Below are 14397 nucleotides of genomic sequence, written 5' to 3'. Positions count from 1 at the left end.
TCTTTCTCTTGTGCTGCTGTGAACTGTTAATAATCAAGTGTTAATAGTGAGGGTTCAGCTGGATCAGCATCTCAGGTTAAGAGTGGAACATTCAGTTTCTGTATTACATAAAGGAGTCACTGCACTGTACCACAAATTACTTTAAGAGGTGTTTGTAACCCCGGGCAGTGCCATGTGTACAGGCACAAATCTCCTTTATAATGCAGAAGCATCCTGCATGTAATGTCTGGGCACTGCCTGCAGAATCTGATCCTAAGGGCTGATGGGTAACATACACCATGCATTCTAAGGTGTGAACCAGCCCATGTGAACTGCAGACCTGAGAGGGCTGTACGTCTGAACCCCTTCACTAAGGGCAGTTCCTTCTGGATTCCTTATATAAACCAGGATGGTAAAGATGCTTCTGCAGGAGTTAATTCACTGAAGCTAAATTCAGTTTATAACTGTTGTGGACATTCCTTCCCCACCTCAAATGAATGGTGCAAACAGTAGGTTTGACAAAAAATGTGTCTCTTAAAAAAGTTACCTCTTCAAGTCCAAAGAGCTGGTTCTGTCTCCAGCCTGTTTCTCTCACAGAGTTGTCATCACTGAGGGATGCAAACACAAAGTTCTCTGGTAAGTGATTTTTTTCCCTTCTGTATTTTCACATTCTTTCTGAGTTACAGTGACTTTTCTGTCTTCAATTTTTAGTCTGTCTTCAGTAACCATGAAACACTTCCCACTATTAAGATCACTGAACTTATTTCTGAACCTGAGATTTAACACCAAGAATCTGTTTTTCACAAACTTCGATTGGAGAGATGACAGAATATAGTGATGGTTTGTAAAATGGAAGGTGTTTATTGATCAGAGTCTTAGAAAAACACATCTGTTTATTGGGCACTCACATATGCTTACTTTAGCCCAGGGAAGACACTAACTTCCTCTGTAGCCAGTGGAATGAGACAGAGTCTTTTAGAGGGCAAGTCAGAGCAACAGCTTAATTTCAGGAACCCAGAACTGTCCCATGAAGCAGTTTTTCTCTGTACTTAGTCCAGGCAGATGAGCAAAGGTATAAAGGGCCTAAGTTTATTCACATTATACATTGGGAAAACCTGAGTCCTCAGTAGTGCTGTCAGAATTTTGTCTTCCTGTCCCCTTAGAGAGATTTCTCCAATACAGCAAGATATTTGCAGCTATCACTAGTTAATAGATTGATAATTTCCAAGACACTCACCTGTTTTTTCTTGGATAATTCTGCACATTCTCCTTCAAGTTGATCTGCTGATCATGGTGATAAGCAAATGTATCTAAAATGTAAAAAGTAAACCTTGATTTTAAAATGCAATAGAATGAATGCAATTTGAAGATAAAGGCTTCTGTCAAGTTTGTAAAATGATTCAAATAATTGGATTTGAAATTACTGCATTCTGAAGATTCATGACATATTTTCAGTCAGGGCAGACACATCTCTGGTTGCAAAAACATGTATTTAAAAGGAGAGTAAAACCAGAATATATGTCCTTTAAGTATTGACACACACCTATTTTTCCAAGGTTTGCAGGTTTTTCTTTCTGTTCTGGGGTTCTGAAGTAGTGCTGTCCCTCATGACAGAACTGCAGGTGGGTTTTGTTAAGTCCACTGGTTCCCTTGTAGCTTGCACTTGCAGCACTGTCACTTTTAAGGAAAATCTGTTCTGGAGCTGTGAAAATGCCTTCAAGGTGTCTGTCTACAGAACTTCTTTTTGAATTGATTGCAGAATAAGCTTCTCCAGTGTCATAAGGATAATTCTTGTTGGTCATTTGATTCACAACATTGGGAACACTGAAGAAAATGTCAGTACTGTTTTGGTCAACAAAAGGATTAAAATGCTTTGTGGAAGAATTATTATGGATTGGTTGGCTCTCATCTCCAAACAGTGACAGAAAGCAACAGCTACTTCCATCTTGGGGAACTTTTGGTTTTGCAGTTTCTTTCACAACATCAAATATTTGTTCTTTTATTCCTTCACAGTTTTCTGATTCACTACTGGTCATTATCACTGGATTTTTCCTGGCAGAATTCATAGGGGCCAGCCTGGGGGTGAGCGGTGAGGTGGAGCAGGGGTAGAAATGAAAAAAATGGTTTGTTTAGTACACAAATAAGCAGAATAGTGACTGAAAACACTATGATAACTTGACAAAAACAATTTCAAAGACTTCACTGCTCATCACATGTTTTTTTCCCAAATATACATTATTTCAACCGGAAAAGTAGTTTACTGTATTTTATTTCTACTTTATAGTAAGATTGATTTAAAAGGGGCTTTGTTTCGTAACGTCTCCAAATATACAAAGCCATGGAGCACATCCTCCTGAGTAGGGAACTGTGATTTACAGAATCAGCCACAGTATGTCACTGCTGTTCCACCAGCTGACCAAAGGCAGCCGACAAAAAACAAGAATAGCAAAGAGGAAGAGAGTTTCTTCAGTTCATAAAAATAGATTGTTCTTCGAGACTACAGCTCTCTCCCATACTGTCTCTTTAGCAAGTGGCTTCCATTTGTACTCGAGATCAGGAATCCTGATTCAGCACAGAATTTTTCTATTCCACTGTCAGAAGGCCAGACAGACATTTTGTTTTGCCCACACTTCTGAGAGCAGTGGCTTTGCAGATGTTGTCATGCTACCATCATGGGCACAAAAGCTATTGTGCTTTCACTTACTTGGCTCTTCATCTAACATTTTCACTGATTTTTTTCCAGGCTGAATCTGCTGACTGACCTTTCAGAAAACCTGAGCAAATAATGGAGAGTCTCCTGAAGCACAGAGCATCAGCAAAGAAAGCCATTCCATAAAATGCCCTTTGTTTAAAAAGGTTTGAGCAATGCTATCAATGAAACTTGAAAATTGAAATGTAGTACAGAAAACTCTTACTGGAGAAAAATTCTGTAGTGTTTTGGTCAGCAAATACTTGGAACTGGATAAAAGTTCTGTAGAACTTAAATGAGAAACTAGTTTCCTCTACTTACAGAAACCTCTCCAGAACAGATTTAAAAGACTAAACACCCCAGAGTTTGTTCCTGGAGAAACATGGATAGATTTACATGAGGAAGGCAAAACCATTTTGTGAAGCAATTCAGAGGGTCCTTCTTCACTCCAGCTGATCATTTTTGTATTACTAAATAAAAGGTAAGAGTAGATGAGGAAATAAGACATGTAAAATTTTTAGTTAATATCTAATGACCTTGAGGTGCCACAGCTCTCAGTTGGATGCACATTGATTGCATCATCAATATGTTACAATTACATTAAACAATTGTAAAAGTTTACACCTGACTTTTCACAGAGAGTGAAAGAAAGAAATTCCCTTCACAAAAGAACTGACAGTTTATGGCCACAATGGATGAAAACAAAACACAGACAATACAAAGAAATGGATTTGAGCAACAGTTGGAAAGGAGATGGAAGTTGTTAGCAAGCCATGAATGGGTAGAAGATGAAAGGAGGAGCCATAAGCAGATGAATGCAGGCCTGAGGGGCTATGGAGAAATGAAAGGGCAGGTGTAGGTGAGATAAGGTTATGTAGGGCTTTAATATAAAGATATTCATTGGGAATTCATCCAGACATACAGCAAGGTGAGTACTATTCTTGTTTTAGGTTTTGCTGGAGAGAGCCAGGAGAAGCTATGAGAAAAGAGAAAGTTAAGGTGGCTAAGACTGGAAGCCATGTCTAGTTATCATGTAGCAAGTGAGCTTGACTTCCCAAGCAAACAGGCTGTAGGTACTTCAGGAATAGAAAAATACTATGTGGCTTTTTTTATAGCTCTATCTAGCCAAAGCTAGAGACTGACTGAAACTTTCAGATGGCAGATTTACAGAGTAAAAGGAGGAAAGAAAGATTAGCCCTGTAAAACCCCTAGATCCAAGGGAAGAGCCCCTGGAAAAAAAATGAAATACAATGTTCACTACAAAGGAATCTGGTCCTAAAAAGTCCATGATTAGAAAGATTTTTAATCAGCACATATGAAAGGAAATATATTCTTGATTTCTATCCATTCTTTAAAAAAGCAAAGTGCATATTCTCATAAAAGTATTTCTCCATCAATTATAGTGGGGGCGGGGCGGGGGAACCTGCAATAGCATCACAACTAAGAGTAGCAAAGAAAATGCTTCGTTCCTGGAATCCCAAGTGTAAACAATGTAGCTGGAATTGGCCAATTGCCACTGCATCAAGGTCATCAGAAAACCACTTGCCACAGTGACCAGAACTAATGAGACCTGGGGCAGCTTCCCCAGCTGTGGCCTCTTAGTAAATCTGTGCCTGTCATTCAAGGTGAATTCAGTAACACCATTGTGTTTGTGATCATGTTTCCAAGTGCCTACCCAAAATTCAGACTTTGCTGCCTTCAAACATACAAAGCTATTTAAACTTGCCTACTCCAGCTCAAACCAGCACAGCTATTTAAACTTGCTGAGTATTTCTATTTGGTTTCATTTTCTATTTGAAAACCACCAAAAATCAGTGGAAAAAAAAAGTAGCAATAAAAATCACATTATTTTAGTATTTTTCTTAATTAATCTTGACTGTTATTTCCCTCTTTAATGTTAAGTCACTGCCTACCTATGCAGTGGCTCAAACAGTTCCTGAGGCACTTTATCTGACTTCCTGTAAATACACTGGCTTGGAGGTTTTGTATTCCATGGGTCTTGACCAAAACCTTTTCTGGGCTGAGAAAAGAGTAGAAGCTGTCAAACTCTGAATGTACGCAATGGTTATAGTGTTTACAATTTTAAACTGGGGTTTACAAGCAATATACAAGTTTTTCCCACTATTTTTACTTCTTTTTCTATTTGCATTAGAAGTCCAAACCTCCTTACAGCCCAACTGAGTTCTGCATAACTCATACTTTTCCATATTTGCATATCAATATTCATATGCAAATTGTCCTTTTAGCACCTCATCCTCCCAGAGCTTGAACAAGCTCAAGTTGACGTTCCACTGAAGAGGACATAGAAAACTTTGTCTGGAAGGGACCTCAAGAGTTATCTAGTCCAACCTGCTTTGGGCCAGAATGGTCAGTATTGTTCAGGACTAAGATTCCATGACCTGGTGATACACAAAAGATTTGTTTTATTACTTCCAATAATACACTTTATAAAAATAAAGCATATTATATTTGCTATTACTTTTCTAAGGATGATTCTTTTAAGAACCCCAAAGTTGACCAGAAGAAAAAATAGTAACTTGCATCAGAACAAACAACTTTCAATTGTTTATTGAAGATAATGAGTTGAACAGGCTTTTCTCAATCGTTATAGAACACCGAGAATACTGTAACTATGTTACTCACTGAGATACTTCATGATTAAAAATTAGGTCATGGGATAACCTGGGATCATATGATACAGTTACATGAACTGTTCCTTTTAGAAATCTGCATTTATAATACATTTCAGCTCTCTTTAACCAGCTCTACAAGCCAGAAAATTAGAAAGCCATCAGTCTGTCACTAATTCTCTTTCTGCAATATCAGTGATACCAAGAGCTCAGTGGAGAAAAGCTCAAGTTAAGCTTGTTTCAGAACCATAAAAGAAATATATTTGTAAGTATGGACTGTACATTGCCACCAATCTACAAGAAATATTGATCGTTCATAATTACTTTCACCGTTTCACCACACTACTTCTAGACACCAAATAAATGAAAGTTAGTTTAAAATAATTCTGTGGAAGTAAAGTAACCAAACCTGGTTTTGCATCTTTCCTTCATAGGTCTGTTCCGAAATGTTGCCCATTAGGTTCATGTTGAAATTTTCTTCTGAAGGCTGTGTACAGTTAGAGGGCCAAAAACCAGAAGAGGACAATGGACAAGAACTAAAAGTTCTTGCTACATTGTCTTCATATTCCACACTGGAGTCAACACACGCTGATTCAGTTACTTGTGATAACTAGACAAAACATAGCAAAGAGACATTTTACTTACCTAAAACTGGTTTGATTTAAGCATAAAGTTCAAAGTAATCAAACCTTTCTCTATCTTTTACATCTACCACATGGAAGAGAAAAATTTTCATGTATTCATATATGACTTTTTCATGAAAAACATAGGGCTTATTTCAGGGAAAAACCTATCTATTTAATTTGAAGCATGCACACAAATGTTATCCTGAGGAGAGATGGGTATAAATACATTTTTAGCTTTAGATGTGCAGACAAATGATCTGCTGAATTGATTCTTAAGTAGCAAAATGAAAAATACTTCACTCCATTGAGAACCTGAGCCTGTTGTGCTGAAGTTCCACTGAAGATGACATAGAAAACTTTGTCTGGAAGGGACCTCAAGATTTACCTAGTTCAACCTGCTTTGGGCCAGATTACACTATGTCAAGCATATAAAGCAATATCAGAACACAAGGAGAAATTGGAAGGCAAAACTCCTGAAATGTCACTGTATCCTCAGCTATGCAGTAGTAATGCCTGTAAACCAGTTTATCTAGTGAAAACAGCACAAACTGCTAATGCAGAGCAAAAGCTTTGTGCATTAATTGCACAAAATCTTTGTACCACAAAATTGGAAGTTTTCGTAAAGCTGAAAATTATGAATTTTATAGCCCCTTTTTCTGCTTGATAAAGTAGAAAAGTTAATTATTTAAAGTGGATGTACTTCAGCTTACGAAGATGTTCAAAGCAGCTCTTTGCAGCATACAGGATTTAGACTATATTTTTTGATCCATACATTAAATTAGCTTTCTGTGTGTGCACACTGCATTATCACGTTTTGAACTGATGTAAGTTTGTCCGTACAAGTGGAGATTGAGGAGAAACATAACTATCATTTTGATCTGTAATTTATGGACACACAAAATCTGAAACAGGCCCTCCCTCTCTTCAAGAAACAGATGAAAAAGGGTCATAAGGGAAGGCTGACACTGTCATATTCAAGAGTAGTGGCAGCTCATGGTGATCTTGGCTGAAATACATTAGACAGCTAAAATTTTCACCCATGCTAAGTAATTCTTATTGACTTTAAAAAAAAAACTTGGAACACTAGAAAAACATTGTCTTTCTAACTCTAAGAAAACATGTTTTTGGCAACATGAATGCACCAAGAACATACAGAACAATACTGTGCATCTTTTGCAAGCAGCTCTTTCTCAGAGTTCTATCTGATATGAACAACAGGAGTCAGTGGAGCTATATTATTAAGCAAGTCTGAGTAACCTAAACTAGTGTCTTCCAACAGACATACTAACTTTTTTTTAGGTTGTGTTGTGGGGTTTCTTTTAAGCATCAGTGAAATGGGTCATAAAAAAGCCTAAATTCCATGTAGAGAATGTTTCTAACTGTAACCTCAATGGGTGTGTGGACTTTCCAATTGTATCCACTGAGACTTGCACTCAAGTTCCTCTTAAAGACTCACTTCTGTTTATGCTCCTCACATTCCATCATTTCACACTTCTCCATGTCTTTTCTTAATTTCTCTGCTTATTGGCATCAGTCTCCCATAATCTCTGTCCCTTGTGACCAGCTTAGAGTACAGATATTCTTAAGTGATTTGAAAAATGCCTGAAGCAGAGTGAGCCTTTCAAGAACTATGTAAGCAATAGCAGGAACAAATATAAAATGTGACTGGAAAATAATATATCAATATAGTATTAAAGAGGAAGGCTTCACATGTTTCAGTATCCATGAGATTTGGGCACTCTATAAAAATCAGTTAAAAATACAGTAATTGCTGCGCATTTTGAGTTCTCTACATAAGTACAAAAAACTTACATTATGCTGGTATTTTACTTTCTCTAAGAGATGCTGTCTCCTGCTGTCCAACACTTGCTTTTGTAACCTTGCAAAATGAATTAAAACAGACTATGAAATGCAAGATACAAGATCTATAGGATGAAAATATTCTGAGTATTGATTTCAAAATAATTTAGAAATATTTTTCCCACACATCTTAAAAAGGTCTGGTTCTTAAGCAGTTATAAGCAGCCTGCATGTGAGCCAGTCATATTAGGGTGTTTGAGGCTGGATGGGGAAACAGTGTCAGTGGGTGACACTGTTTGATCCCTCTCTCCTCGAGTTACACTTAGTGTATGTACCCAGCATGAGTAAAGACACATTACCTTTTGGGTTTTTAAATCTCTCTGCTTCATGTGCAGCTTTTTGTTCAGAATCTATTTATTTACTCTTTCACAGTAAGACTATCACTGGAATGTCAGGAGTGATTGTGAAACTTCCCTGTTTACCATGGGATGTTTTCCAGGACTTCATTATAGAACAACTACTGCCTATTTTATACAAGTACCTGTTCTGGAGATCATCTAAGTTTGACTTATGCTGTGTACGTGGGGGTGACATGGGAAGCTCCAAGTTGTGTCTCCTAACAGGTATTTTTGCATCTCGAGTGATATCAACATGGACTGGCTTCCTTGTGTTCTCTGCAATGAAAGCATTTGGTATGTCAGTGCTGGGCCTGGAAAAGGTTTTGAGGTGCCTGCATTTTCATTAGAGTACAACAGGAATCAGTTTAGATTTCTTAATCCATTTAAAGGTATATTTTTTGCTTTCTTTCTTACCACCAATGCAACAAGGTCTAAGTAACACAATAGTATAAAATTATCTACAGTCAGACGATGTGTGTGGATAGGCTCTGTTGCTCTCCTCAGTCATCTTCTACTCTGAGCATGGGACAACAAATATTCTACCATTTGATTTATGAATATGTCACAGAGGATAAGAATCATAGAATTGTTTAGGTTAGAGAAGACCTTTAAGATCATCAAGTCCAACCATTATCCTAGCACAGCCAAGTCCACCACTAAACCATGTCCCCAAGGGCCATGTCTACATGTAAAGAGCTAGGACTCAAGCTGTAGTGATGTTTATTTAGGAATTTAATCATGGATTTTGAGAAAGATAATCTGAATAGAACTGACAGTCTATTCCAAGTGTCCCCATGGTTATCTAAAGGGAAGTAGATCACAAATGGACCTGTTCAATGGCAAAGGGAAAAAGCAATGGATGAAAGGTAAAATTAATGAATGGAATGAGGAAGATACATAAGTGTACAAGGCTTTAAAGGTGAAGTAGGCAGTAGCCAAGGTTATTAGATTCCTCTTATCATAGACTCATAGAATCATAGAATTTAGGGGTGGGAATGGACCATAGAGATCAGCTAGCCCCCTGCCCTGGGCAGGGACACCTCCTCACTAGATCAGGTTGCTCAAGGCCTCATCCAGCCTGGCCTTTAACACTGCCAGGGTTGGGGCAGCCACCACATCCCTGGGCAACCTGTGCCAGTGTCTCACCACACTTAGAATAAAAAACTTCTTTCTCACATCCAACCTAGACTTTCCTTCCTTCAGTTTGAACCCATTACCCCTTGTCCTATCCTAACACAGAGTCCCTCTCCCGCTCCCTTGTAGGTCCTTCAGAGACTGAAAAGTTGCTAGGAGGTCTCCACACAGTCTTCTCTTCTCCAGGCTGAGCAGCCCCAACCCCCTCAGCCTGTCTTCATAGGGGAGATGCTCCAGTCCTCTTACCAACTTCGTGGCCTCCTCTGGACTTGCTCCAACAGTTCTATGTCCTTCTTACGTTGTGGACACCAGAACTGCACACAGTATTCCAGGTGGGGTCTCACAAGAGCAGAGTAGAGGGGAAGAATCACCTCTTTTGACCTGCTGCCCACACTCCTTTTGATGTAGCCCAGGATTCAATTGGCAATTCGATATGATATGTCCTGACTTTTTACTCAATCCTAATTTTTGAATTTATTTACAGGGTTTTTTTATTTTAAAAATAAGATAACACTTATTTAATATTAAGTTATCAGTGGAAGAACAAGAACTAAAATAGCAGTAAGAATAACTGACCCTGTTACCTGAGAAGTCAGAGCAGTGTGCCCCAAGACTCACCAGTTTTTTCTTTTTTGGTTGATATCTGGTTGACCACATATAGATTAAGAAGATCTAAACTGACTGCTGATGTTTTAGGAGATGATAATCCCAGAAGGTTCATCTTTGATTCAAGTTTCTTCTTTTCAAAGTATTCCTTAATTTTTTTAAGGAGAGAATAAATTTTTGACAGAAGCTTCAACAACACAATAGCAGTACAGATAACTCTTGAAATTAACAGGCAAGACTTAGTAAACAATTCCTAATAATAAAAGCACAGAATTAACTATCTGAATTCTCACACCCTGTTTGCCGTTCATTTATTTTTATTGCCTTGAAAAATACTACAAGTTTAATTTGGTCATATCCAAAATAAATCACTGTTATCGTGATGCCAAAAATTTAGTCCTTAAACACTCTTTTCTCAAACTTTGTGTATAAGCATTAAAAATATTCCTTTAAAATACAAGATATCAAATGCTGCAATGAAAAAAATCTTTCCTAAATTTAAACTTGGGCTTTTTTTAGGCAGCTTGTAAGAGGGTGGGCAAATAAATCATCAGGATTACATAGACATGGCCATCTATAATGACACAAGGAGTTTATTGTTCTCCAAATTTGTCTTTCTTGACACAGAAAACAGTCTCGTGACAAAAAAAAAGAGAGGGGAAAAAAATAAAGAAGAAAATTCTCTAAGAATGGGACTTCAGAAAGGCTTTTTGTCACAAGGAATAAAAAGAGACATGACTGACACTTGGAATATATCATGCAGACAATTCTGGAAAGCTTAGAAAACAAAAACCTCCATTGTGTAGAGACTACTTAGAACCATCCCAAAATCATTAGCATCAAGTACAGCAGATGAGCAAATAAAACCAGTAAGATTTAGTTTTTCTAACCACAAGAAGGATATTGAAAACTGAAGACTACACCAAAACAAAGGATAGCATTGGCTTCCTCCCATGACTGCAGGTTACATGTAACTACTATACACAACATATTCATTAGAAACTATTTTCCAGTATAATTTATTATGTCACAATCTTTATCTTTCTAGGACAACATCATCTGTGCAAAACATCTGTTCTTCACTTAAGAAGAATATCTTCTTTGAGGTAGAATGGGCCAATATACAAATAAGCACAACAAAATTCATATTACTTTGGAGTCCACAGCCCTAAAATGTACCTATCCACCTCCCTTCAGTGTCCCAGGTGTTTTAATCTCTAAATTACTAAACTACTAATAATTGTGTAATAGCAATTACAAAATTATCACTGTGTTTAGTAGTCTACTAAACATTACTAAAAACAATCCTGTCTTGGATCCGTTCCTGTTTTCCCTCCTCCACTTAAGAAAATTACGTAGTAGTAACATAAATTATGTGGCTTAGACCTATAATCCCTAGGAAAACAGACATTTTGAGAACTCACAGCCTTCCAGGAGACTGGGAAAGAGGTGAGGACAACAAGCTGCTGATTGGTCCCACATTCCCTGATGGAAAGGTTTCCATTTCAGTAACTGTCTCCATACAGTCAGCCTGTTTTCCCTCCTCCTCTCCATGCACTATGTTCTGCTATGCCAGGGATAAATTTGAGTCTCTTATTTCACTTTCAGATTCAAACTACAATTAAGCTGGCCTACTTTTGCAAATGCCAGATGAAGTACTTCAGTGAGCCTACCATCCTTTTATGTGGCCCAGAAGAATAGCTGTGTATATGTGTGCGAGGCCAGCTGACCACGTGGTTGTCACTGTGAGGATTCAAGCAATCCCATGTGTCAGCACATACTAACTATAGTATGGTAACAGAAGGAATTCTGTGAAACTTAAATTTTCCCCATTCATTCACTCATGCCTTCTCTGGCTCCCTCCTCTTCCTGCTGGAATTCAGTGTAGTAAACCTAGAACAAGACTTTTGCCATAAAATTCAGGCAAACACATTACAACTTGAATCTCACTCCAAATGCTTTCAAAGTTTTTCCTAAGTGAACCCACTAAAGCTATTATATAACAATATAAAATACAAGACGGCTAAAACTGTTTACCTTTTGCTTTCTCCTTTCCTGCCTTAATATGAGTCTGCTCCTGAAAAATGCAAATAAATATTATTTTAATTGCAACAGTATAATCTTGAGTCATGACTTGAATTTCTCATCAATGATGTTGAGAATTTAGGACACAAATATGTTACGTTATGTTGTGTTATGTTATGTTGTGTCATGTTATAATAGATCAAACCTTCAGGTAGTAAAATCAGTATGTCTCTGTTGAACCAGAAGTCAACATATCACTTTGATCCTGGTTTACTCAGGTAAGGACAGGACCACATTCTCTATCAGGGCTACCAAATACATTGAACATGAAAAATAAAACAGAAGGTTGTTTAAATAATTTGACCTGTAATTTGTAATCTCTTAAAACTCAAGAAATCTTTGTCAACATATTATTTTCTCTTGATTTTCTTTCTCATGCTGCAAGATAGTTACAAAACCATATTAGCAAAAAAAAAAACAAACCAACCTAGAAAGAACAAGGAGGACTATACAAGTTCCTACCTTTAGGAACTTTACAGAATATCATGGAACGTTCATTAAAAAAAGGTAAGAAATATGGATTGTCACTACAAGTTGCTGTTGTTTGTGCAATATAGGAGACAGTTATCCCTTAGACTACATATCTCACTTGTAAAACATAGTCTTAAAAGAACTGTCTACAGGACATGGTGCATAACATTGGGGGTCACTGCCATGAGCAGGGTAAGCATGGCTGCAGTCAGTAAGATCAGGACTTTTTAGAGTTTTAGAAATATGGAGTATTACTCTTTTTTTCCCCCCATGCTTAAAGTTCAAACAAACTTTCCAACCACATGCACATAACATTCAGCCTCACGGTCAGAGAAGCCCCAGTGATGGGTAGTTTTTCTGACACCTAAAATGCACATCCCAGGCTCACAGGGTGATCTGTGTTTGCTAAGTGTGTGCAATACTCCCACACGCGGCGTTTCCTTACTGAGAGTATGACAGACAAGCATTTAGGACAAAGTTGAGGGTGGTGGGTTTTCTTCCTGTTTCAAACCAAAGCTCTTCCTTCTCTGTGCTTCACAGAGGCAACTTTCAGAAACCCCATTTTGCTGGGAAGGCTTCCAGATGGGGAGGGCATTCTTTTAGTTTGATTATGCTGTGTTTAGCCACACTACTTCCCAATGTCTGACACAATCTGTGGGGTTTACATTTCTAGTGGATGGGCAGATGGTACAGCACTGAAAGAAACAGAACACTATCCTTTTTTTTTTTTAACATTACAACTCACTTTGTGATTGTTTTACTATTTCAATGAATCTCAATACCTGTACATCTTTTTCCCCAAATGGTAACCACTGCAGTTCCTGAGGGTGTGAGGGAAGGACCAGACCCAACCTGTGGAAAGACACTGAGTCCAAACGTGACCTCCTGCCTGGGGTGGGAGAGCACCTGCTGCTCCTAGAGTCTGTCACACATCATGACCTGCTGGTCTGTGAGGGGACACTGAGGCTGTCACACACACACTGCAGCACTGATGGTCTGTGAAGAGACACTGGTTCTGTCACACACACACACATCATGGGTGTGCTCAGTCTGTGAGGGGACACCAGGGCTGTTACACACACTGTCACTGTTACACATACCATGGCTGTGCTCAGTTTGTGAGGGGACACCATGTCCACCACACACTCCGTGGCTGTGCCCAGTCCCTGAGGGGACACCACATCTGTCACACACCCCATGGCAGTGCCCAGTCCCTGAGGGGACACCATGTCCATCACACACACCATGGCTGTGCTCAGTTTGTGAGGGGACACCATGTCCACCACACACCCCATGGCAGTCCCCAGTCCCTGAGGGGACACCATGTCTGTCACACACCCCATGGCAGTGCCCAGTCTGTGACAGCAGACCAGGCTGGTTACACAGACAGTGTCTGTCTCCCACACACCACAGCAGTGCCCTGACACTGACACCGCATGGAGCAGTCTCTGTCAGCCTTTGAAGGGTGTCACTCACCGACTGCCCCCGACCCAGTTCATGTTGTGGTGCTGAGGGAGGAGGGAGAGCTGTGTGTGCCGCTGGAGGTGGAGGGGGGACAATGGCCACCCCAGGGATGGTTTGCAGCCTCCTGTGAGGATACAGGGCCCTCCTGCGGGACCTCCTCCTCCTCCCTTGGGAGCGCCAGCACAGCTGCTCTCCATGTCCCCAGGAAGGCACAGGAGAAGGATTGAGATTCAGATTAGAAGTTAGGAAAAATGTTTTCCCTGTTTAGGTAGTCAGGCACTAGAATAGATTGCCCAGGGAGGTGGTGGAGTCACCAACCCTGGAAGTGTTTAAGAGGTGTCTGGATCTGACACAGGAGGATATAGTTTAGGGTTTAGGGGTTCCAGCAGAGTGACAGGTTAATGGTTGGACTTGATGATCTTAGAGGTCTCCTCCAGCCTCGATCGTTCTATGATTTCAAGGAATAGCTTTGCTTAAGTCCTCACAGAACTCCTATCTAATCAGAGAGAGGGAGG

At 39.2% G+C, this 14397-nt stretch overlaps 1 protein-coding gene across 1 annotated transcript in view; it reads right to left on the bottom strand.

Annotated features, from left to right (window-relative positions):
* The window catches only part of LOC103798775 (chromosome unknown open reading frame, human C12orf40), a 17013-nt gene extending 3096 nt beyond the window's left edge, over window positions 1-13917 (bottom strand). The window contains exons 1-10 of the mRNA XM_009071058.1: window positions 13895-13917; window positions 11900-11939; window positions 9875-10010; window positions 8266-8398; window positions 7737-7803; window positions 5708-5908; window positions 4582-4688; window positions 1523-2055; window positions 1217-1289; window positions 527-587 (exon numbers count right to left, since the gene is read on the bottom strand). Coding sequence (XP_009069306.1) covers window positions 527-587; window positions 1217-1289; window positions 1523-2055; window positions 4582-4688; window positions 5708-5908; window positions 7737-7803; window positions 8266-8398; window positions 9875-10010; window positions 11900-11939; window positions 13895-13917 — 1374 coding nt within the window. The remainder of the gene's footprint in view (window positions 1-526; window positions 588-1216; window positions 1290-1522; window positions 2056-4581; window positions 4689-5707; window positions 5909-7736; window positions 7804-8265; window positions 8399-9874; window positions 10011-11899; window positions 11940-13894) is intronic.
* Between the last annotated feature and the right edge of the window lie 480 nt (window positions 13918-14397).

Source organism: Acanthisitta chloris, unplaced genomic scaffold (genome assembly GCF_000695815.1).
Source record: "Acanthisitta chloris isolate BGI_N310 unplaced genomic scaffold, ASM69581v1 scaffold17033, whole genome shotgun sequence".
NCBI classification, from domain to species: Eukaryota; Metazoa; Chordata; class Aves; order Passeriformes; family Acanthisittidae; genus Acanthisitta; species Acanthisitta chloris.
This window is presented reverse-complemented; position numbering and strand designations above follow the sequence as displayed.